General features: G+C 39.6%; 1 protein-coding gene and 1 long non-coding RNA gene across 2 annotated transcripts in view; one reads left to right on the forward strand and one right to left on the reverse strand.

Moving 5' to 3' along the window:
- Window positions 1-334: 334 nt before the first annotated feature.
- Window positions 335-22,604, reverse strand: LOC133657148 (uncharacterized). Its single transcript, XR_009827234.1, has 3 exons — window positions 22,581-22,604; window positions 18,852-18,904; window positions 335-416 (listed from the first exon to the last, which is right to left on the reverse strand). It is a non-coding gene; the product is annotated as an uncharacterized LOC133657148 (long non-coding RNA).
- Window positions 1,106-24,581, forward strand: part of antxr1d (ANTXR cell adhesion molecule 1d) — a 68,657-nt gene continuing 45,181 nt past the window's right edge. The window contains exons 1-4 of the mRNA XM_062058110.1: window positions 1,106-1,520; window positions 17,245-17,316; window positions 19,248-19,319; window positions 22,223-22,304. Coding sequence (XP_061914094.1) covers window positions 1,369-1,520; window positions 17,245-17,316; window positions 19,248-19,319; window positions 22,223-22,304 — 378 coding nt within the window. The 5' untranslated portion in view covers window positions 1,106-1,368. The remainder of the gene's footprint in view (window positions 1,521-17,244; window positions 17,317-19,247; window positions 19,320-22,222; window positions 22,305-24,581) is intronic.

Consider the following 24,581-nt stretch of genomic DNA (forward strand, 5'->3'; position numbering starts at 1 on the left):
TTGGTGCAATATCTACATAGGTGTATAGAGGCCCATTTCCAGTCACTCCAGTGTTCTAATCAATCAATCAATCAATAAATGTTTATTTATATAGCCCTAAATCACAAGTGTCTCAAAGGGCTGTACAAGCCACAACGACATCCTCGGTACAGAGTCCACATACGGGCAAGGAAAACTCACCCCAGTGGGACGTCAATGTGAATGACTATGAGAAACCTTGGAGAGGACCGCATATGTGGGTAACCCCCCCCCCCCTCTCTAGGGGAGACCGAAAGCAATGGATGTCGAGTGGGTCTGACATAATATTGTGAAAGTCCAACACATCAGCGAAAGTCCAGTCCATAGTGGGGCCAGCAGGAACCATCCCGAGCGGAGACGGGTCAGCAGCGTAGAGATGTCCCCATCCGATGCACAGGCTAGCGGTCCACCCCGGGTTGGGAGCAGAGTAGAAAAGAAAAGAAAAGAAACGGCAGATCAACCAGTACAATGTGTTTGCTCATTGGCTCAGAAGGCTAATTGATGATTAGAAAACCCTTGTGCAATCATGTTCACACATCTGAAAACAGTTTAGCTCGTTACAGAAGCTACAAAACTGACCTTCCTTTGAGCAGATTGAGTTTCTGGAGCATCACATTTGTGGGGTCAATTAAACGCTCAAAATGGCCAGAAAAAGAGAACTTTCATCTGAAACTCGACAGTCTATTTTTGTTCTTAGAAATGAAGGCTATTCCACAAAATTGTTTGGGTGACCCCAAACTTTTGAACGGTAGTGTATATCGGTATCGGTTGATATCGGTATCGGTAATTAAGAGTTGGACAATATCGGATATCGGTAAAAAAAAAAAAAAAAAGCCATTATCGAACAAATTGCTACTTTATGTTGTATATTTTTTTTTACATGAGATTTCCAGTTAAATTGATCATCAGTCATTATACCTAGAAATTTGGTTTCATTTACTCTTTCAATTTGGACTTAGACAAACTTTATTGACCCACAAGGGAAATTGTTCTTATTATTGTATTATTATATTGTATTGTTACTGCAGTCCCTTGCAGATATTCTCGCCTAAATGGCATAAGATGAAGAGTTGCTGTGTCTTTCAGAGTGGAGTTTGGAGTTTCTCCTCGGGTGTCGCTCCTCTCCTCCATCCTGCCCAGCCTCGTGTTATTTTCCCACCCCAGCCCCAAAGAGGGAAGAGTTAGGAGGCCGGCTTCCACTCAACTCCTGCGTGGAGCAACTCGACCGGCCCCCGAGTCCCAAGAACTAAGCGGACATGAGCACGTCGTCGATGCGTTAGCGGATTTTTTTTTTTTTTAGGGACAATGTGAAGATAAGGCGCTGTTGTTGGGAGAGCTAAACAAAAAAAGATGGCGAGGCGGCGCGTTGACACGCTCCTCGCTTTGGTGGCTCTGCTGGGAGTTTTCTTCCTCCGTGTGTCGGTGCAACAACAGCAGGAGGAGGTGGTGGAGGAGGAGAGGTCCTGTCAGGGCGCCTTCGACCTCTATTTTGTCCTGGACAAGTGAGTGTCTTCTATTATTTATGGCTTTGTTACTTTCTCATGGCTGCGCTTTGCCGTGCAACACAGCCCGTTTTATAAACGTGTCTGGTTCTGGTCTCTATTCTTTCGGGAACCAGGTCCCACTTCGGGTCCAACTGGAAACCCCCCTCGTTTGTTCTTCCACCATGAAAAATCCCAAACAATAAGGCAAAGTTGAAATATTTCCCCTGGTAATCTTAGCTAATTGGTTAAAGTGTCGTGCACTTGTACACAGATGTTGATGTTTTTTGTCTTTGGGAAAGAATTGGGTCGTTTTTTTTCCTTCTGTCTTTTGTTCCGGTTCGTAGCAGCGAGGCGAACAGAGCTAGGGGATGTGGGTTGGGCCAGGCAGGATAGAGTTTCAGGCTGATGACGCCTGCCTGCCTGCGGACACAACAGCTGCAGCCCAGCTAGAGGTTCTACTGTGTGGTCTTCCGCTCTCCTACCTTCTCCATCCATAACTGCTTCCATCACCCATTTGTTCTTTTCTTAAACATGGCAACTGGGAATGCATTATATGAACGTCGGTCTCTGAGGAGAAATCAATCAATCAATCAATCAATGTTTATTTATATAGCCCTAAGTCACAAAAGTCTCAAAGGGCTGCACAAGCCACAACGACATCCTCGGCACAGAGCCCACACAAGGGACGTCGATGTGAATGACTATGAGAAACCTTGGAGGGGACCGCATATGTGGGTAACCCCCCCTCTAAGTACAGTCCCTAGTGCGGGGGTCGGCAACCCGCGGCTCTAGAGCCGCATGCGGCTCTTTAGCGCCGCCCTAGTGGCTCTCTGGAGATTTTTCAAAAATGTATGAAGAATGGAAAAAGATGAGGGGAAAAAAATCTATTTTTTTGTTTTAGTATGGTTTCTGTAGGAGGACAAACATGACACAAACCTCCCTAATTGTTATAAAGCACACTGTTTATATTAAACATGCTTCACTGATTCGAGTATTTGGCGAGCGCCGTTTTGTCCTACTTATTTTGGCGGTCCTTGAACTCACCGTATAGTTTGTTTACATGTATTGATTGATATAACTTTCTCCGACTTTCTAGGACGTGTTTTATGCCACTTTTTCTGTCTCATTTTGTCCACCAAACTTTTAACGTTGTGCATGAATGCACAAAGGTGAGTTTTGTTGATGTTATTGACTTGTGTGGAGTGCTAATCAGACATATTTGGTCACTGCATGACTGCAAGCTAATCGATGCTAACATGCTATTTAGGCTAGCGATGTGTACATATTGCATCATTATGCCTCATTTGTAGCTATATTTGAGGTCATTTAGTTTCCTTTAAGTCCTCTTAATTACATTTATATCTCATGACACATGTAATATGGCTTTTAATTTTTTGCGGCTCCAGACAGATTTGTTTTTGTATTTTTGGTCCAATATGGCTCTTTCAACATTTTGGGTTGCCGACCCCTGCCCTAGTGGATCCACATAACAGTGAGAGTCCAGTCCATAGTGGGGCCAGCAGGAGACCATCTCGAGCGGAGACAGGTCAGTAGCGCAGAGACGTCCCCAACCGATGCACAGGCGAGCGGTCCACCCCGGGTCCCAACTCTGGACAACCAGCATCTCATCCATGGTCACCGGAACCGGAATAACCCGGAAAACAGCAGATCAATTGGTCTAAAAAGGGGGTCTATTTAAAGGCTAGAGCAGGGGTGGGCAATTAATTTTCACCGGGGGCCGCATAAGCAACCCGAGCACTGCTGGAGGGCCACACGACAATATTTCAATTAAATTTTGCTCAATATTATTTTTGATATACCATAAGATAAATAATAATGATGATAATAATTAATAATAATAATAATAATTTCATTTAACCTAACTTAACTTTATACAAAAGCAGATTGCTTTTTAAGGTCACTTTATCCTGCATTATCCAACATTTTTCCCCATCAGATTTGGACAACTATCTGTTGTTAAAAATAGTTTTTAATCATATTTATTCTATATTGTTTTTTATATTGGTTTTATATGTAATTGTTTTTTCTTTTTATTCAGTCATTGGTGGAGCTAAGGATAATATTTGAATATTGTTTGTAATATTGTTGTGCAGCACTTTGGAAACATTTTGTTGTTTAAATGTGCTATATAAATAAAGTGGATTGGATTGTCACACCTGCCAGCTTGTCCCAACACGCATTTACCTCTGTGAACAAGTCATTACCTGTGGTTGTCTCTTTAATTGACTGCATCAGAGCTCTCATCCAAAGTTAGCAAAAAACAGTCCATGTCTCCGGGCATTATCAGCGCAACAAAGTCCAATAAGCACTCCTTAATAAACTCTCCGTCAGAAAACGCCTTACTTTTTCTGGCGCTTTTATGAGAAATGACGAAACTTGTCCTGACGGCTGCATCTCTGGGGGTGTGAAATATGGCACAAAGTCCTTGTTGGGTTTGCAGTTTTACCATCAACGCATCAGCCTTCCTTGCGCGCGCTTAATCAGACACATTCCGGTATTTTCCCTCGTGTTTCTTCGTGTAGTGGCGATTAAAATGATATTTAAACACAGCAACCTGTGTACCACACATTAAGCACACGGCTTTACCATTAATTTATGTAAAGAAATACTTGGCAGTCCATGTCTTGTTGGAAACACGCCATTCCTCATCAACTTTTCTTTTTTTAGCGTCTCATCACTTGTCTCTATGCACCTTCACTCACAGGTTCCCCCCGGACATACGGCATAAATAACACATTTCAAAATAAAAGCAGCACAGTTGTATTGCGCGCACGACATAGATGTTTTTTAAACTTTATTTTGTAATTTGTAATTGCGCCGTTCAATTCACTCACAATCGCACACGCGCATACGTCCACACGGAAGTAATACAAATAACGCTTTTCAAAACAAAAGCAGCACCGTTGTATTGCACACTCGACATAGATACTTTTTGAAATTTATTTTGTAATTTATGATTGGCCTCACGCGGGCCGGACAGGGATGCGCAAAGGGCCGGATGCGGCCCGCGGGCCGTATAATGCCCAGGTCTGGGCTAGAGTATACAAATGAGTTTTAAGATGGGACTTAAATGCTTCTACTGAGGTAGCGTCTCTAACTTTTACCGGGAGGGCATTCCAGAGTACTGGAGCCCGAACAGAAAATGCTCTACAGCCCGCAGACTTTTTTTGGGCTCTGGGAATCACTAATAAGCCGGAGTTCTTTGAACGCACATTTCTTGCCGGGACATATGGTACAATACAGTCAGCAAGATAGGCTGGAGCTAGACCTTGTAGTATTTTATACGTAAGTAGTAAAACCTTAAAGTCGCATCTTAAGTGCACAGGAAGCCAGTGCAGGTGAGCCAGTATAGGCGTAATATGATCAAACTTTCTTGTTCTTGTCAAAAGTCTAGCAGCCGCATTTTGTACCAACTGTAATCTTTTAATGCTAGACATAGGGAGACCCGACAATAATACGTTACAGTAATCGAGACGAGACGTAACGAACGCATGAATAATGATCTCAGCGTCGCTAGTGGACAAAATGGAACGAATTTTAGCGATATTACGGAGATGAAAGAAGGCCGTTTTAGTAACACTCTTAATGTGTTGGGTCGAAAATAATACCCAGATTCTTTACCGAGTTGGCTTGTGTAATTGTTTGGTTGTCAAATGTTAAAGTGGTATTATTAAATACATGTCTGTGTTGAGCAGGACCGATAATCAGCATTTCCGTTTTCTTAGCGTTGAGTTGCAAAAAGTTAGCGGACATCCATTGTTTAATTTCATTAAGACACGCCTCCAGCTGACTACAATCCGGCGTGTTGGTCAGCTTTAGGGGCATGTAGAGTTGACCACATTAACTTTTTAATGAGATCCAAGATCCAAAAAGAACTAAAATTAAGTTACCGTATTTTCCGCACTATAAGGCGCACCGGATTATAAAGCGCACCTTCAATGAATGGCATATTTCAAAACTTTGTTCATATATAAAGGCGCACCGGATTATAAGGCGCACCTATGCATTCATTAGATCAGACCTGGGCATTCTGCCGCCCGCGGGCCACATCCGGCCCTTTGTACTTCCCTGTCCGGCCCGCGTGAGGCCAATAATAAATTACAAAATAAATTTTAAAAAGTATCTATGTCGAGTGTGAAATACAACGGTGCTGCTTTTGTTTTGAAAAGCGTTATTTGGATTACTTCCGTGTGGACGAATGCGCGTGCGTGATCGCGAGTGAATGTGAACAGCGACAATCACAAATTACAAAATAAAGTTGAAAAAACATCTATGTCGTGCGCGCAATACAACTGTGCTGCTTTTATTTTGAAAAGTGTTATTTATGGGCGTATGTCCGTGTGTAACCTGTGAGTGAAGGTGCACAGCGACAAGTGATGTACGGTTTACACCCGAGACGCTAAAAAGAGAAAAGTTGATATGAATGGCGTGTTTTCAACAAGACATGGACTGCCAAGCAACGTTCCCTCTAAGGTGCGCGCCTGCGCAATTGCGCACTGCTCAAGCGTCCTCTGCGCACAGCAAATATATGCCGCGCACCAAATCAAATCCCATCTGAATTATAAACAAAATAAACACATTTATTCCGTGTAATTTTGCTGTGCAACTTTGAGTGACAGTGACAACAAGCGGCCTTAACGGTGTTCGTCAACACGTTCAATTGAACACCGTTCAATTATTGTAACGTCTATCGAGATGCTTCGAGGTCAGGAATTATATCGATCACTTTATTGAGCAAAACTGTTTATATTCGGCCATAACCACACCAAAAACATGAGTAAAACACTTCTACCTCGAAAAACTAGTCATTTTCTGCCGTACAAACCAGGCCAAAACCAACTTGTCATCTGTCACCAACACGCATACCACTAAACCACTGGTGCGTTTATGGCCACACAAAAAGTCGGACAACTCAAACACCACACAAAGTTACACTATGACTCCTCAGTCATACGTGTGCTTAATTTACTGTCATTTATTATTAATGTTAATTTATTTATATTAATCATGGAATGCTGTTACTAGAGAAAGTTACAGGAATGCACACTTCATCCTATGCTTACATTTCATTGTAGAACATGAGGATGTTTAAGGGGAACTAAATGTGATCGCTGAAAGGGGTACAAATGATTTCCAAAGCAGTGCTTTTGGTATAAAGTTAAGTTAGGTTAAATAAAAGTATTATTATTATTATTAATTATTATTATTATTATTATTATTAATTATCTTACGGTATGTATCAAAAATAATATTGAGCAAAATTTAATTGAAATATTGTCGATGTGGCCCTCCGGCAGTGCTCGGGTTGCTCATGCGGCCCCCGGTAAAAATGAATTGCCCACCCCTGGGTTAGAGGGTTAGGACCAGGGTTAGAGGGTTAGGGTTATAATAAGGTCATACCGAATAAGGCATTAATAAGTACTTAATAATGAATAGTTAAGAGCCAATATGTTACTAATTTGCATGTTAATAAGCAACTAATTAATGGTGAATATGTTCCCCATACTAAAGTGTTACCATGTTTTTTTACTGGTGCACAAAATGAACCGTGCATGAACATCACCTTGTTCAAACAACAAAAACAACACAGTGCATAAACTCACAACAAATTACACACCTACAAATCAGTGTGACTTCTGCTGTTGCCGTATCCGTAATATGCTGATAGGGAGAAGTTTTTATTTACACGATGAGTCGGGTGTGTCTTGACCTCCGCCTAACCCCTGAGCCAGACTCACCGAACCACTAGGGTTCGATCGAACCCAGGTTAAGAACCACTGAATGAGATCCAAGATCTAAAAAGATCAAAAAGCAATATCATAAAAATTTGCCCCTACTAGTGTTGTCCCGATAACATTATTTTGGTACTGGTACCGGTACTAAAATTATTTCGATACTTTTCGGTACTTTTCCAAATAAAGGGGCCAACAAAAAATGGCATTATTGGCTTTATTTTAACAAAAAATCTTAGGGTACATCATACTTGCCAACCCTCCCGATTTTCCCGGGAGATTCCCGAATTTCAGTGCCCCTCCTAAAAATCTCCCGGAGCAAACATTCTCCCGAATTTCTCCCGATTTCCACCCGGACAACAATATTGGGGCCGTGCCTTAAAGGCACTGCCTTTAGCGTCCTCCACAACCTGTCGTCACGTCCGCTTTTCCTCTGTACAAACAGCGTGCCGGCCTTGTCCCATAATATATGCAGCTTCAACACAGTGATTGCAAGGCATACTTGATCAACAGCCATACAGGTCACACTGAGGATGACCGTATAAACAACTTTAACACTGTTACAAATATGCACCACACTGTGAACCCACACCAAACAAGAATGACAAACACATTTCTGGAGAACATCCGCACCGTAACACAACATAAACACAACAGAACAAATACCCAGAATCCCTTGCAGCACTAACTTTTCCAGGACGCTACAATATACACTGCCCGCTACCACCAACTCCGCCCACCTCCCCATCTCCGGAATTCGGAAGTCTCAAGGTTGGCAAGTATGGGGTACATTAAACATATGTTTCTTATTGCAAGTTTATCCTTAAATAAAATAGTGAACATACAAGACAGCTTGTCTTTTAGTAGTAAGTAAGCAAACAAAGGCTCTTAATTTAGTCAGCTGACGTATGCAGTAACATATTGTGTCATTTTCCATTCTATTGTTTTGTCGAAATTATTAAGGACAAGTGGTAGAAAATGAATTATTAATCTACTTGTTCATTTACTGTTAATATCTGCTTACTTTCTCTTTTAACATGTTCTGTCTACACTTATGTTAAAATTTAATAATCACTTATTCTTCTGTTGTTTGGATACTTTACATTATTTTTTCCGATGATATCACAAATTTAGGTATTAATCCGATACCAAGTAGTTACATATTTCCTGAGTTTATAAACATAATGTAAATTTTAAAAAAACGAAAGAAGATGTTGTGATGCCAAAAATATCAAAATAATCATAGTAGAATCGCTCCTGTACCTGGTATCATTACAGTGGATGTCGGGTGTAGATCCACCAATGGCGTTTGTTTACATTGTGACGCCAGTGAGCGACGGTGTGTAGTGAAGCATGTTTAGCTATTCCCCGTCCTGCAGGGATGATACTTGTAAGAAACGTACTTTATTTGTCGCCATGGAGGCGAGGATTAGTGATTTAGAAGTAGCTAAAACACTGCCGACAGCGGATGGACTTTAGCCGCTAGCTAGCTAGCCATGTCTTAAAGCACCTCTTCCTGAGGGCGTTTCAGTGTTATAACTTCACCTTTATCGTTAGTTTTTAAGCCAAAATGTGTCCGTTCTCCCTTTTTTGTCTACACACTGTGTCTGCTTGTAAGTACTCCGTGATTGTGCGCTGCCGAACATGCTCCTCTGCTCGTAAACCAGCAATGACACGACGTGACGACGACTATCATTACGATATATCGTCAATTCAAGAAAATAATTTTATATTTTTTTTAGCGGATGGATGACTTAAGAGAATTATTAGATGCGTTTTGGTATCTGCTGATGTTTTTTTAATGACGTTTGTTTTTTTCATATAGAAGATACAATAACATATCTCCTTTCAAACAAAAAAACGTATTGCAATATGCATTTACTTGCATCTAGAACATTCCAGGGCATGTTCACAGTTTGGCATCTTCCAAGAGCGCACCTTCAGCACGCTAAATAAGTGGGTTTCGTTGTAGATGCACTGCAGGACTGCATCTAAAATACGAAGAAAAAATGGTACATAACCGTCCGCTGCATGTTTCAAAACATAGCAAGACACCACAGGTACTGTAGGAGCATGATAACACGGATGTGCAGTAAATGAGTGTCTCTGTGGTGAAAGCCGCACAGTAGACGCAAAAACCTCATTTAAATAGAGCGGTCTGCACCAATTATCAATTGTACTCACAGTCTTAATAGATCAAATACAATACTAATTGTACACAAAACGCATAGTTTGCCCACGCTGTTGAGTGTGCGGTTTTTGGATCTGAGTAGACCAGGCTTTAAGTGTTTTGTGCACACATCAAACTGAAAGCGAGCAAACAGTTTCCGCCATACATTTCCTTCATTTGAGTTTCACAGCCAAATGCAGTGTGTATGTGCAGGCAAGCTAAACTGTCAATAATGGACGCAAAAATGCAAAAGGAAAGCAGTCCGCACACACTGGATTTGTTCTCCCAGAAGCAGAAGGTCATTGCGAGCTGTCCAGAGAAAAAATGATACAGCCAAACCAGTGATACACTTGACAGCTGACCCAGAATCAAATCAAATCAAATCAACTTTATTTATAAAGCACATTTAAAATTTACCACAGGAGTAGCCAAAGTGCTGTACAATGGGCAGGTTAAAAGATAATACGAGAACCGAGCAAACACAACACAACACAAACAGAACACGATAAAAAATAAATAAATAAAACATAAAAACAGGTTCACAGCAGGTGTATTATGGGGCGCCATTGCAGGATGGATATCACTCAGTGTTAAAAGCCATGGAATAAAAGTATGTTTTTAAGAGAGATTTAAAAACAGGAAGAGAGGAGGCTTGTCTAACACTCAGAGGTAGGTCGTTCCAGAGCTTGGGAGCAGCAGCGGCGAAAGCTCTGTCACCTCTAAGCTTCAGCCTTGTGTCAGGGACCGCCAGTAGCAGCTGATCGGCTGATTTTAGGGATCGGGTGGGGTAGTAAGGCTGAAGGAGGTCGGAGAGATATGTTGGCGCGAGGTTGTTTAAGAAGACTGAAGACTCCTGCAAAGCTCCTTAAAAAATAAATGTAATTATATATACCGTATTTCCTTGAATTGCCGCATGGAATATAGTATTCGCCTGCCTAGAATTACAGCCGGGTCAAACTCGTTTCGCAAAATAATTAGCGCATGCTTGGCACTTCCGCCGGGTCAAATATGAGTCATTAAATGACTTCCGCCTCCTGGTGGTAGAGGGCGCTAGTGATCCTTCTTGCGACTGTTATACTGCAGAAGAACGGTGCTGCAGAAGAAGACAACATGCAACAAGAGTGAGCAGCCATTGTTTGCTTGCACTTTTACCATGGAGGATTACATATCTAAAATAAAACAGTTTTCTAAACTGGACTTTCAATCGAAGCAGGAGGTAATACTTAAAGGAAGATCTCCATCGAGACAGAGAGACTTTTAAAACTGAAGAAAGATAAGGAAGACTGTTATAGGAGCTGTGCATGGACTCATTTATACCTAAAGGTAAGACCATAATAACGTTTTTTTAATTAAATGTGATTTTCATGATAAGGTAAGCGCCGGAGTGAGAAGAGGTTTTAAAATAATTAGCGCATGCTTGCCAATCCCGCATGCTTTTGGTAAACGCAGGAGTGAGAAGAGGTTTTAAATTAATTAGCGCCCCGGCGGCTATTCAAGGAAATACGGTATGCTGAGTAAGAAGGACCATCAAGACAGAATTGGAATATTTTCAAGTTTTACTAAAGCTTTAGGAGATCATCTTAACGAATCCATTCATATCGGCTACTCTAGTTGATCTGACATTCAAACGGAAAAGCCATCTCCTTTGCACACAAAGAAAACCCCCATCTCTCCCCCTCGCAACACTGATAAGGAAAGAGTGGGTGTTGTATTTCACATTCCAAGGGTTAAGACACTAAACAGACAATCTGAAGACAAAGTGAGACTGGTAGAATATACAAAGGAAAAGTGCTAGCTACTCTAAACATGGCTATGTAAAAAGAAAGAACTCTTAAACATATATGCATCCTCCACACTTTTATAGGAGCTGTGCATGGACTCATTTATACCTAAAGGTAAGACCATAATAACGTTTTTTTAATTAAATGTGATTTTCATGATAAGGTAAGCGCCGGAGTGAGAAGAGGTTTTAAAATAATTAGCGCATGCTTGCCAATCCCGCATGCTTTTGGTAAACGCAGGAGTGAGAAGAGGTTTTAAATTAATTAGCGCCCCGGCGGCTATTCAAGGAAATACGGTATATTGTTTTCCTTTTTAATTTCAGTCTTTATTTATAGACACACAATCAACAGTTTAAAGTCCATGCGTAGGTCATACATGCAAAGTTATAAAATACTTTAAAGGGGACCTATTATGCAAAACCAACTTTTCTTACCTATTGGTACCTGTTTTTGTGTATTTGGGATCTGCATAAGTCCAGAAAATTTGAAATCAAACCATGGAGGCATGGCGTAGATATTTTGAAAACAATCTTGTCTCCATTCATACTTCCTCCAAACAAGCCATTTGAAATTTGCCCAAATTGTGACATTTTCTCATTTGTGACGTCAGCGGATATCTCCATACATGGTTAAGTTTTACCCAAAGAGCTTTGCGAAAATCCGCCATTGTAATCGGTCGTTGTAGTTAGTAAATTCCTTCTTTTTCTCTATCCTCTTGTTGTGGAGCACACCACCTCGCACATGCACATGCAGCCTCCGCTGTTGCCATTTCTAATACAAATAGTTCAAACTTATATCTGTCAGTAGACTCCATATGGAAGCGCTAAAAACTACAACTTGGCTGAAGGGTAGAAGACGCAGTCAAAGTGGAGGCACCTAAGTAGGACCGCCGACAGAACGGCGTATCCTGAAGAGACGGTCAGAAAGTGGCTTGTAGATGGTCTGTAAAACTTAATGTATGCACATTTTTGACCAAAGCACCACCATTACAGACCACAGGGAAGTGTTTTAAATGTAGAAACAATCATAATACAACCGATTTAAAGAGCACCTGCATTGCTTTTTGACACAATCAAATTAAAAAGTTATTGTAGCATAGTAGCTATTATAAAAGCAGGGTCTTTGATTGATTGATTGATTGATTGATTGAAACTTTTATTAGTAGATTGTACAGTACAGTACATATTCCGTACAATTGACCACTAAATGGTAACACCCGAATAAGTTTTTCAACTTGTTTAAGTCGGGGTCCACGTAAATCAATTCATGTGTAAGTGATGTTTTATTATGTTTGTCCACTCTCATCAAGTCTGCAGTGAGTAGTAATCAGTGATGTTGTTGAAGAAAAAGGCAAACATTGCGATGCGTTTTTTTAAATGAATGCGCAGCATATGTTAAGATGAGCAAAATAAGTAAATATAGAATGTTAGTATAAATGTGTCCGTTACTACCGTACATATATACTTGCGGCATGTACAGTATATACAACCTTAATGGAGGTGTTTGGATGTTTTTTCAAGGGCTTTATAGGCAGAATAGAGCCATAGGCTCCATTGTAAGCTGACTTTTGATCGCGTTTATGTACTATTTTGAATGCATAAAAAAAAGAAAGCATGTGTCCTTGTCTTACATAAGGATTGTGAATTATAGGCAAAATTCCCCAAAAAAGTGCAGTTCCCCATTAAGTAAGCATGTGTTTTCTGCACCTTACTAGTCGTTTGTCGCGAATGTGAGAGCAGCTAACAGTGCAGACATTGTAGCTGCTAAGGCATTAAATCTGACATTTTTGTCATATCTCTCTCCAGCTGCACTATGGTGCACATGGAGGCAGAACAATTACACACGTTCAAACATGCTTGAAGCAAAGAGAAGTTAAAATAATTCTTAGGAGGGCTATGATTAAATCTTATGCGTTCATTTGTCTAGTGTAATCATAGATTATGAATGAATGTTTTTAAAGTGACTGACTGCGTCGAGTGATTTGTGCCTGTTGTTGCATGCCCTCAGTCGCCCTTGTACTCACCATCGGAGCTGTTGGGGTCAACACTTTGAATGACATTTCCCTCTTTGGGGGTGTCCACGGCAACATCTGTCAGCCGCTCTTCACTCTTTACCCTTTGCTTCCAAAAGTTTAAGAGGAGCCTGAGGAGTGTGCGTCACGCATCGCTAGGTCTCCTGGTGCTTGGACCTCTGCATGTCTCCACAGGCCTCCAGGAAGTTGATGCTCGGTTTTTTCTCAACCAACGTGTTGGCCTTATTCCATCTTAAATGCCACACGGTGACCCATCCAGCAGCGCCTCAGTGGGAGAGGACTATTACATCCCGCGTGTTGAGAGAATGAGTGGACCTAGACAGAATGAACAGGAAAAAAGAACCATCAGCTTGCATGCATTCCAAGACTCAACGGCTGACCGAATACCGGGCTGACTATTTCCTCTCTGTCTGCTAACCCACAAAGTGACTAATAAGTGCTTAGGGCCTGGTTTACTAAGATCCAAATGCCATGCGGTAAACAGCGCGTGCAATCTATAAAATAGCGTGTCCTATTAGTGGCCGTGTTGCGTGCGATTTACCAACACTGCGTGTGCAATTGTTAAGTGGTGCAGACCGCCGTATTTAAATGAGGATTTTGTGTGTACTATACGGGGCATCACCATGGAGACACTCTTATTTACTGCACATTAATTTTATCATGCTCCTACCGGTGGCATTTTGCTGTGTTTTCTTACATACAGGAGGCATGTACAACTTTTTATGGGCATTTTAGAAGCAGTCCTGCATTGCATCTACAATGACAACAATATTATTTTTCTTAAACAGCTGAAGGTACATTCATTGGAGAGAGGCTGCTGTTACTCGCTCATGACGCAAAAAAATGCATACCGGTACTTAAAGAAGTTTTTTTCATATAGGAATGTCTTAATAATATATATTTTATGTGGAAAAAAATGAACGTCATTAAAAAATACTAAAGTACACCAAAACGCATCAATTCAATTTGTTTTAATCAGCTCCTTACGTCCTCTATTACATAATAAAACAAAAAAATGTGTTGCTGAAAAGACGCTTTATCTAATTTTTTTTTTTTCTGACTGTCCAAAATGTTGACACACAAACGTAGGACGTAAAAATCTTGTCTGTCCACCGTCTGTCGGTGCAGCGCAAGCACTGACTGTGCAGCCGTGTGTGGAACTGTCAGTTTGCACGTGCTAAATAAAACACAAAATAGTCCTCGCTAAACAGTGGTAAGTGTTGATAAATCACATTGCGCGTACTAAATAATTATAGTTGCATCTTCTCCTCCCAGTATTTTGGTCGTTTTGAGGATCAGCATATATTTTCCATATTAAAAGACGCAATACACTTTGCACACATTTAGATAGTTTGCGTGTGCAATCAGGGTTGCAAATGTTTTAGTACACACAAACCTTTATTAAATCAGGCCCTTGGTGTGCTAAATAATATCTAGCTCCCATGTAAAAGTATGTGAATGAGAGTAGAAGAAGTGACGATTTGCATCTGAAACGATAGAAATCCGACGGAAATCATGTAGAACTGGAGCCTTCCACAGGAATTAGAGCATGTAAAGAGAATGTGGGTTGAGTGTCACAATTATATTACAGTAGAACCTTTAAGGTCAAACACTGTCTATAAGACAGTCCAAATTTGGTCAGAATTTAAAGCCGTTCAAAGCAGGCAATAATAGTAAAATAAATTATCCAACACGGGGTCAAAAACAAAAGCAACTTTTAGGTAATATTTTAACTTTCTTAATTGACAGTGTACAATGAAGCCAATGTGAATGACAAATACTAAAATAACCAAGTTGTAAGTTTAATGATGCAAGGTTTGCAGATGCGCCTCACACTTCTCATTTCTAGACATTCCCCCAAAGAAGCGTTAATAGAAGTGTACCAATGTAAAACAACAAAGAAACTGGATAATGCAAATCGTGACTGTGGGCAAACATATTGGGACTCAGGTCCACTTACTTCACATAAGGTCCATGCATGTTCTTTTTCCTTGTTTTGCAAAAACGCTCTTAAATCCTAAGAAAAAGTAAAACACATTTCACAGAATTCCTCCGTTGATGCTTTCTGAACCGAGGGTTCTGTGAGATACTGTATGCTGCAGTTTTGCATGCAGTACGGGCCAAATGAATCCCTTTCTAATTTTCTTGTAATCAGACAATATTTTCGGTATATTTAGATGGAATCTTTACTTGACATGTTTCGACTGTCACCTGCAGTCTTCTTCAGAAGGGTCACCTGACCACTGCGACGTGTTGCCTATCAGCTGTTCTTATAGGCGTGGCCAACCAGTCAAGTCTACCTGGTTGGCTACCCCCCGCCGCTCGATGGTTAATGGAGGAGGGAGTCCCAGGTATGCGAGAGTATGAATGCTCCCTCATCCCGATTGATGGTTTCCTTGGGCCGCTTCCTTAGTTTGATCGCCTCCCTAATCCATCATTTAAATTTGTTACTTTCTGTCCCAATGATTTTGCCGTTGTCCCAGTCCATGATGTTTTTATTTATTTTGCAATGATCTGATATGCCCGATTTTAAGATTTCCTGTTTGGATTTTTGTTTTAGGCTTCTTGTAAACCTTCCAGTTGTCTCTTTTTTGCATTCTTTCTGATTAAAGATGTTCCTTCTTCCTTGTGTTGAATGTCCTCCCTGTTTCTCCGATGTATGATTTTTCGCATGATTTACACGGGATTTCGTAGAAGCGGCCCAAGGAAACCATCAATCGGGATGAGGGAGCATTCATGCTCCCGCATACCTGGGACTCCCTCCTCCATTAACCATCAAGCGGCGGGGAGGGGGGTAGCCAATCAGGTAGACTTGACAGCTCTGCCTGGTTGGCCACGCCTATAAGAACAGCTGATAGGCAACACGTCACAGTGGTCAGGTGACCCTTCTGAAGAAGACTGCAGATGACAGTCGAAACATGTCAAGTAAAGATTCCATCTAAATATACCGAAAATATTGTCTGATTACAAGAACATTTGAAAGAGTATATGAAAAGTATTTGAAAAGGTTCACTTTGGAGAAGTTTATAAAAAGTAATGATTGTTCACTTGCTTTAATAGTCAAACTGTGTTGTATAACTGAAAGGTTTAAAAAGACTGTAGAAGTCTCTGTTCTTCGTCTTATTTGAACTAATTCCGAATACTTTAACATCCTTATATGGTATTGTGAGGTTGGCGTCCCCAGCAGACCCCTCCTGGGCTGTTTATCATGTTGGTCTTTGGATAAGGATAAGTGGGTCAGGAAGTGACTGGTTAACAGGGCGGTCGGTACAAGAGAGGCATCATGAATTCTAACAGCTCTGACTTTCCCCTCACTTTTATGACCCTGTTACCCTCATCAGAACGCCACCCTCTGTTCGGGTCTGCTGTTTGATGTCATTGCTTCACCCCCTGCTGAGTGCTACTTGTGCAACACTCAGTTGTTCATGTCCCAGCCTTTTCACTCCTTCAACCTGTTGTTAGCCTGCCTGTGTTCATCACCATCTGTTCGCCCTCACAGACACATGCGCACAAACAACAAAACCATACACACACATGCGCATGACACACACAGGCCAGCTGCCTGCTACATGCTCACTGCTAGAGGCTGCCGCATCTGTCCCTGTCTAACCTCCACCCTCTGGCCCAGCAGCAATTAGCCCCCATTAGCAGCCCCCTGGGACTGGGCTTCATTAGGGGGATTGTCATGTAAACAGAAGCACCAGCAGTGTGTAGCTGGCTAAGCTGCAAGCAGAATACAGTGCAACATAATGGAATGTGACCAGAGAAATGTCCTCACATGCGGATGAATCATTTACATTTACTAGCACTCATGTATCATACCAAATAACACTAACAATTGTTCATCAAACTGCTTTGAAAGTAAATATTGCGGGTTAAGGTTTCATCAGCGTGTTTCCTAGTACTGTTTTATAAACAGCTCGCTGTAATTGTTATTTATCTCAATAAGAAAAAATCAAAAAACCAAACACCCTCCTGATTTTTCTTATTTTTCATGTTTTTCTAGATCTGGAAGTGTGAAGCATCACTGGATAGAGATTTACTCTTTTGTGGAACAGCTGGCAGAGAAATTTATCAGGTATTGTTATTTGGCAAGCTCAGTGAAGTTTAAAAGTGATGTAACCCATAGGAAAAACGATTGTAATGTGTGGAAATTCCAACTTTTAAACAGAGACAATTATTTCAGTGCATCAAAAATGTATGACTTATTTTATACTATTTTGGGTTTATACTATAATGTGTATGCAGAGTCTGAGCAAATAAGCAGATAGTATATGCTCGCAACTATCAACTTTATTATCACAGAATATACAGTCGTGGTCAAAAGTTTACATTAGTGTGGTCCCGATACCAATATTTTGGTACAGGTACCAAAATATTTTGGTACTGTTCGGTACTTTTCTAAAATAAAGGGGACCACAAAAAATTTCATTATTGGCTTTATTTTAACAAAAAGTCTTACGGTACATTAAACATATAAATGATAAATGATAAATGGGTTGTACTTGTATAGCGCTTTTCTACCTTCAAGGTACTCAAAGCGCTTTGACAGTATTTCCACATTTACCCATTCACACACACATTCACACACTGATGGCGGGTGAAGTGTCTTGCCCAAGGACACAACGGACGTGACTAGGAAGGTAGAAGGTGGGAATTGAACCCCAGTCACCAGCAACACTCCGATTGCTGGCACAGCCACTCTACCAACTTCACCACGCCTTATTGCAAGTTTGTCCTTAAATAAAATAGTGAACATACAATACTTGTCTTTTAGTAGTAAGTAAACAAACAAAGGCTCCTAATTTAGCTGCTGACATACTGTATGCAGTAACATATTGTGTTATTTATCATTCTATTATTTTGTAAACATTATTAAGGACAAATGGTAGACAATGAATGATTAATCTACTTGTTCATTTATAGTTAACATCTGGTTATCTGACCACAGAACTTTCCTCTGGAAGGTCTTATCAGATGAAACAAAAATGTAGCTGTTTGGCCACAATACCCAGCAATATGTTTGGAGGAGAAAAGGTGATGCCTTTAATCCCAGGAACACCATCCTACCGTCAAGCATGGTGGTGTTAGTATTATGCTCTGGGCCTGTTTTGCTGCCAATGGAACTGGTGCTTTACAGAGAGTAAATGGGACAATGAAAAAGGAGGATTACCTCCAAATTCTTCAGGACAACCTAAAATCATCAGCCCGGAGGTTGGGTCTTGGGCGCAGTTGGGTGTTCCAATAGCACAATGACCCCAAACACACGTCAAAAGTGGTAAATGAATGGCTAAATCAGGCTAGAATTAAAGTTTTAGAATGGCCTTCCCAAAGTCCTGACTTAAACGTGTGGACAATGCTGAAGAAACAAGTCCATGTCAGAACACCAACACATTTAGCTGAACTGCACCAATTTTGTCAAGAGGAGTGGTCAAAAATTCAACCAGAAGCTTGTGGATGGCTACCAAAAACGCCTAATTGCAGTGAAACTTGCCAAGGGACATGTAACCAAATATTAACATTGTTGTATGTAGAATAATAGCTTATAGCGAATTGTCTTGCTTACAAACATGTTTAATCACTCAGATATGATTTTAAAGTAAACTTACCAACCTCCTCTTAGCCTTCTTAGTTAGGACCCCGAGCATAGCTTCCTGCTCAAGTGCCTGAATAAATAAACAACAAACCATTAAAAAATTATGGAAATGTAATGATACATTTAGGTATAACTACACCATTATAATAGTATTGTATTAAATCACCTTTTGTAGAATCATTTCTTTAAATATGCATTTAATTTTATAACTGAATGACTGTCATGAACATGGGTCCAGTGCCTTATAGTCAGGTGTCCATTTTGTATAGCCACTTAAGCCAACAAAATGTGGTTCATGTTAGGTTGTTCCATAGCTTAAATAAAAAGATGTCTACCTACCGAATATTTTATATTCCTCGCATTTGTGGAAAGTGGTGATTTAATGTGAATAAATGTGAATCATGTGTTCACAGCCCCATGCTGAGAATGTCCTTCATCGTCTTTTCCACGCGTGGAAACATCATTATGAGGTTAACTGAGAACAGGTAAACATGCACACCTGTATTGTATGCTTTTTTTTATGCCTCTTTCTGTTTTTCATGGCATGTGCTTACCACATATTTATGTTGAAAACACTCAGCCAATTTTCATGAAAACCTGGATGTAGCATCATCCAAAAAGAATCCATTAAGTTTGTGGCAGATCCAAATTACAGGCCTGTTTTTTTTTCACTTTCTTCAACCCTCTGGCTTTTAGCAGATGAAACATTCAGAGCCTGGAGAGTACAACATCCCTTTTCTGTTTAAGTCATTCTCTTGACCGCACGTTTTACTCTGCATCCAATTTTTCTGCCATAATATAGGCTAAGTTGTTTGCTTTTTCGAAATATATCTAAATCAAAAAGCCTTACTCTTACATTCTTATGCCCTTCTATTGTAACCACAGAATTACACAAGACACTATGTACTGTGTCAAACTATTGGTACAATATGGACATATGTGTCCATTACTTTTTGGCTCTCCTCTAAGTAAAGGGTGTCCAAACTTTTTCCACATACTGAAATATCAAATGATGTGACGACCAATTTGATATTTTTAATTTTGTAAACATGCTAAAACCACTACAATAAGATATTTATATTTAAATAAAACACAGCCTGCCTCTCAGCTTTGTATGATAAATCTGTGAATTTATTTAATTTGCTTTTTCATTTGAAACAATACTGTTGATAACAATAATGACAAATTGTTTTATCATTAATCATTTTAAATGTGGCCTGCGATGAGGTGGCGACTTGTCCAGAGTGTACCCCGCTTTCCGCCCGATTGTAGCTGAGATAGGCTCCAGCGCCCCCCACGACCCCGAAGGGAATAAGCGGTAGAAAATGGATAGATGGATGGCATTTTAAATGTAAAACAAAAACATTAAGAATATTAGTTATTTCTTATTTTACGTATATTGATTAAAACCAATATGAAGATAAAAAATAACATAATTTTTGCATTTTATATTCTCAGTTTACAGGAAGTAGTTTAATGTGGACTTGTGCTTGCCGGTAAACAAACGTAGAAGAAGACAGAAGGTGACTGTATTACCATTGTGTACTACGATTTAATTGTAATGATGTACCGTAATTTCCGGACTATAAGCCGCACCTGACTATAAGCCGCACCAGCTAAATAGGGGAAAATACAGATTGCTCCATATATAAGCCGCACCCGACTATAAGCCGCAGGGTTTTGATGTGTAATTACCGTAGTATATAGGAGTTCCTGCTACCACGGAGGGGATTGTCGGGACAGAGATGACTGTTTGGGAACGCAAAGCGTCCCATTTATTAACAATAAATCGTTCAATCATTCAATCAAACTTTCACATCTTTGACATGGCGAACAGCATTCGTGCAGAGTACAAATAATATAACGGTGCAAAGTAATACAAAGTGCTCGCCTGTACGTTATCAAAATAACCAGCCTACCGGTATATGAAAAGTCAGTCTTTAATCATTGTGTCATCGTCTTCCTCCTGCGTACTAAAACCACCGAAATCCTCTTCGTCGGTGTCGGAGAAGAACAGGCCGTAAATAAGCCGCACCCTTGTATAAGCCGCAGGGACCAGAACGAGGGGGAAAAGTAGCGGCTTATAGTCCGGAAATTACGGTATGTTTCTCCAAGTCCACTACCTTTGTGTAAGCTCGACACATCCCATAGATTTTCCAAAATTAAGTCTATACACTTGTTATCTATCGTTTTCATATTTGATTTCATTAATATATGTATAATTAGAAAAACAAATTATTAAAAAAAAACAAAAAACAATCATCTGGGTTTTGTGTTGGTTTCAAATGAAAAAAAACAAGAGAACTGATAGTGATAGCTTACAAAGCCTAATATTATTAGCATTATTAGTAGGGCTGGGCAATATGTAAGAAAAAGTATATCTCGATATATTTTTACTTAAACTCGATATTCGATATATATCTCGATCTATTTTTCGGTGAAAGTATACATATAAAGATAATAATTTTTGAGCAACATTCAGTGAAATTGAAGTGAATGAAAACTGTACTGTAAACAGTCAGTGGCACTTTTATTAACCCAGTTAGTCAAGATGAGTATTAACAGCACAGAAAACAAACTGTTTATGTAGTACAGAATTACATAACATAAATAAAATAGAAAAATATTCTTTCTACGTAAAATAAATAACATAGCTGTGCAAATAATACAAAATGTATCAAACTCAGATTAAAAAAATTAATTTGCAGGTAGGCACTTTGTGATTTATTTTCCTGGTTCGATGACCCGCCCTATCTTGCCTCTGATTGGCCTGTCCCTAACCAATCGTGACTCATCATAGTAATCAACCAACCAATCATGGATGTTCTTATACGTGCAAGCATGTCTTGGAAGGAGGAAGGGGAGGGGTTTAGTAGCCCATGAGAGGGAGTGAGGAGCGGTGATGAACAAGGAATACAACAAATAAGCGGCATTTGGTCATTTTAACGTGAAATAAATTATATCGATATTACGATATTTTCTTAATTCATATCTTGTTTAAAAATATATCGATATATCTTACAAACTCGATATATCGCCCAGCCCTAATTATTAGTATTGTGGCCGAGTGGTTATCATGTTGTCCTTGCAGTTAGTAGATCGCTTTGTGGGGTTTGTGTATAGGTTTTCACCGGCTCTGACCAGTCCAGAGTATAGCCCGCTTCTCACCTAAGGTCAGCTGGGATAGGCTCCCGCTCACCCATGACCCTAATGAAAGGATGGATTATTAGTATTCACATATAATCTATTGACATTTTTCCTGTTATTTTTAATTTTATTTTTGTATTTTTATATGCCAACGGCCAAAAAACAAATAGCTGCAGCGTTGCACACGTTATGCACCCCTGCTTTAGGTCATTCTTATTTTCTGTTTGTTTTTGTCCTTCAGGGATGCCATCACTGGAGGACTGAAAGCTCTAAAAAGTGTGATTCCTGGAGGCGACACATTTATGAATTTAGGCCTGGAGATGGTAAGGTCAACTCTTTCATTGAAATAACTACATACATAATTGGGTTTAATTGGTTCTGTGGTGGAGCTTTTAACTCAAAACACTTGTATCTTAAATCAACATCACCCATTAGTCTTTGGCCCCCCAAAACAGCACAGTATTAACATGTAACATTCTTTTTTTTAAAAGTAAAACAAACTTTGAGATAATAAATACTGTATAGAAACAATACAACAGACAAATCTACAAACAGCCACAGTAGTTCTATGAAGAAATGTAATAATGTACGGCTTTTACCTTGGAGAGTGGACTGCTACGATATCTCCTTCCAGCTGCTTCTTCGTCAAGCACACCATCAGCATCTGTCCATATTTTCATGGATAAATGTTGGCTGTTAAGATAATATTTTAACTTCCTTGGCTGGTGTCATACGTATTCTGTTTCAGTATGTTGCAGGCTAGCAGTGATACGCTCTAATTGCTTAGCCAAGTTGGCGACACGCTCTGCCATGTTTTTAATGATTTCTTTCTTTAGGTAAATTAATATTATCCACTTTTTTTTCTCTGCAATTTCCATCACACTCACTTTTTTGTATGCCAGCGATAAGACCAGGGGCTGTATTCCTAAAGATGCTTCGTGCACAAAGTTGCTCTTAGTGGCCAAATTCTAAGAACATTTTTAGAATCATTATTTTTTCTTAGAATTTCCCCGAAAAGTAAAGAGTAGATCCTAGTAAAGATAAAAGGCTATTCCTAAAGAATCCTAGCTCTTAAGAGAGCTCCTAAGGTAAAATCTGTTAAGAGAAGGGAAGAGGACTTTTAAGCGGCTTAGGAGTTCCCTAAGCACCCTAAGTTCCCTAAAATGTTGGATTGAAGAGGCAAGAGAGATATTCTCTTTTCTGATGTTGTATGACAGTGAATTAATGAAAGCACTACAGATTGGATCGTGCAGGAATCATATTTGTGGTCGATCTCAATAGAGATGCACTTATTTCTCTAACCCAACGCCACAATGCAATACCACCCGAAATGAAAGCCAACCAACACTGCTTCTTTTAAGCCGGTCAGTAATCACAGACATTGATGAAAGCTGAGCCATTTTACCCTCGTAAATACCAAATTTGAATTTGAATTTGAAATATTGAAAGTTGAACAGCTAAAGGTGCAAAATTACCCGCATGGCAATTAATATGAGCAAATAAATATATCGATCACGATGTGAATACTGAGCAAGTGGGCCTAAGTTATCACACATTACGTAAGATGATTTTAAAGTATAGCTTACTATTCATTTAACAAAGTGGTGCCCAAACTACGGCCCGCGGGCCAATTGCGGCTTCCTGCAGTCTTCAGTGTGGTCCGCGAGACATTACAAGATTGCATGCATATCTGTGTGTGTGTGTGTGTGTGTGTGGGCGTGCGCATTCTTATGGCAGTGTATTTGCAATTATTTGGGGTGTAAAAAAACATTTTAATGAATTGCAGTTCCCCCCCAAAAAATATATCCTGTCAAGCCACTTTAGTAAATGTTTGGGTAGAATTTTATCAAACAAAACTAGTTTTCTTTTAAGTAATATAGAAATTTATCAAAGCTGTTTTTCTGTTTCATGGGGGAATGTAGTTAATCATAGAACTGGCACCCAATTTTATTTTAAAAAAGTATTGATTTTGAATCGAGACTCGATTCTGAATCAAATGATTACCTCCAAGAATGGAATCGAATCGAATCGTGTGGTGACCAAAGATTCACAGCCCTACCGATTACCCTCGAAAATATGGCTTTACCGCAGTTTGTACTGTATTTTGTACATGTTAGGCAAACTTCCCTCTTCAATTTGTTATGAAATTAATATGCAGACTTAAAGAATTGGGATCACCGATTAGATGTATAAACATCTAAGCGTGTTCACAGGTCACTCTGACAGGACTCATAGTTGTAATCAATAATCATTTAAAAAAATGACTGAAGTTAGTGTAATGATTTGGATATACATTTTTTTAGAAGCTTATTTAATTACATTACACACATATTTAACATATCAATCAATCAATCAATGTTTACTTATACAGCCCGAAATCACAAGTGTCTCAAAGGGCTGCACAAGCCACATATATATATATATATATATACAGTATATATAAGTGCAAGTATTTCAGAACTGTATAAATATATATTTATATTGAATGTGCATTGTGTGTGTGTGTATATATGTATATATATATTAATGTGATAAATATGTATATATTAATATAATATGTATATATCTATATATATACACATATATATATATATATATAT

Source organism: Entelurus aequoreus, linkage group LG09 (assembly GCF_033978785.1).
Source record: "Entelurus aequoreus isolate RoL-2023_Sb linkage group LG09, RoL_Eaeq_v1.1, whole genome shotgun sequence".
NCBI classification, from domain to species: domain Eukaryota; kingdom Metazoa; phylum Chordata; class Actinopteri; order Syngnathiformes; family Syngnathidae; genus Entelurus; species Entelurus aequoreus.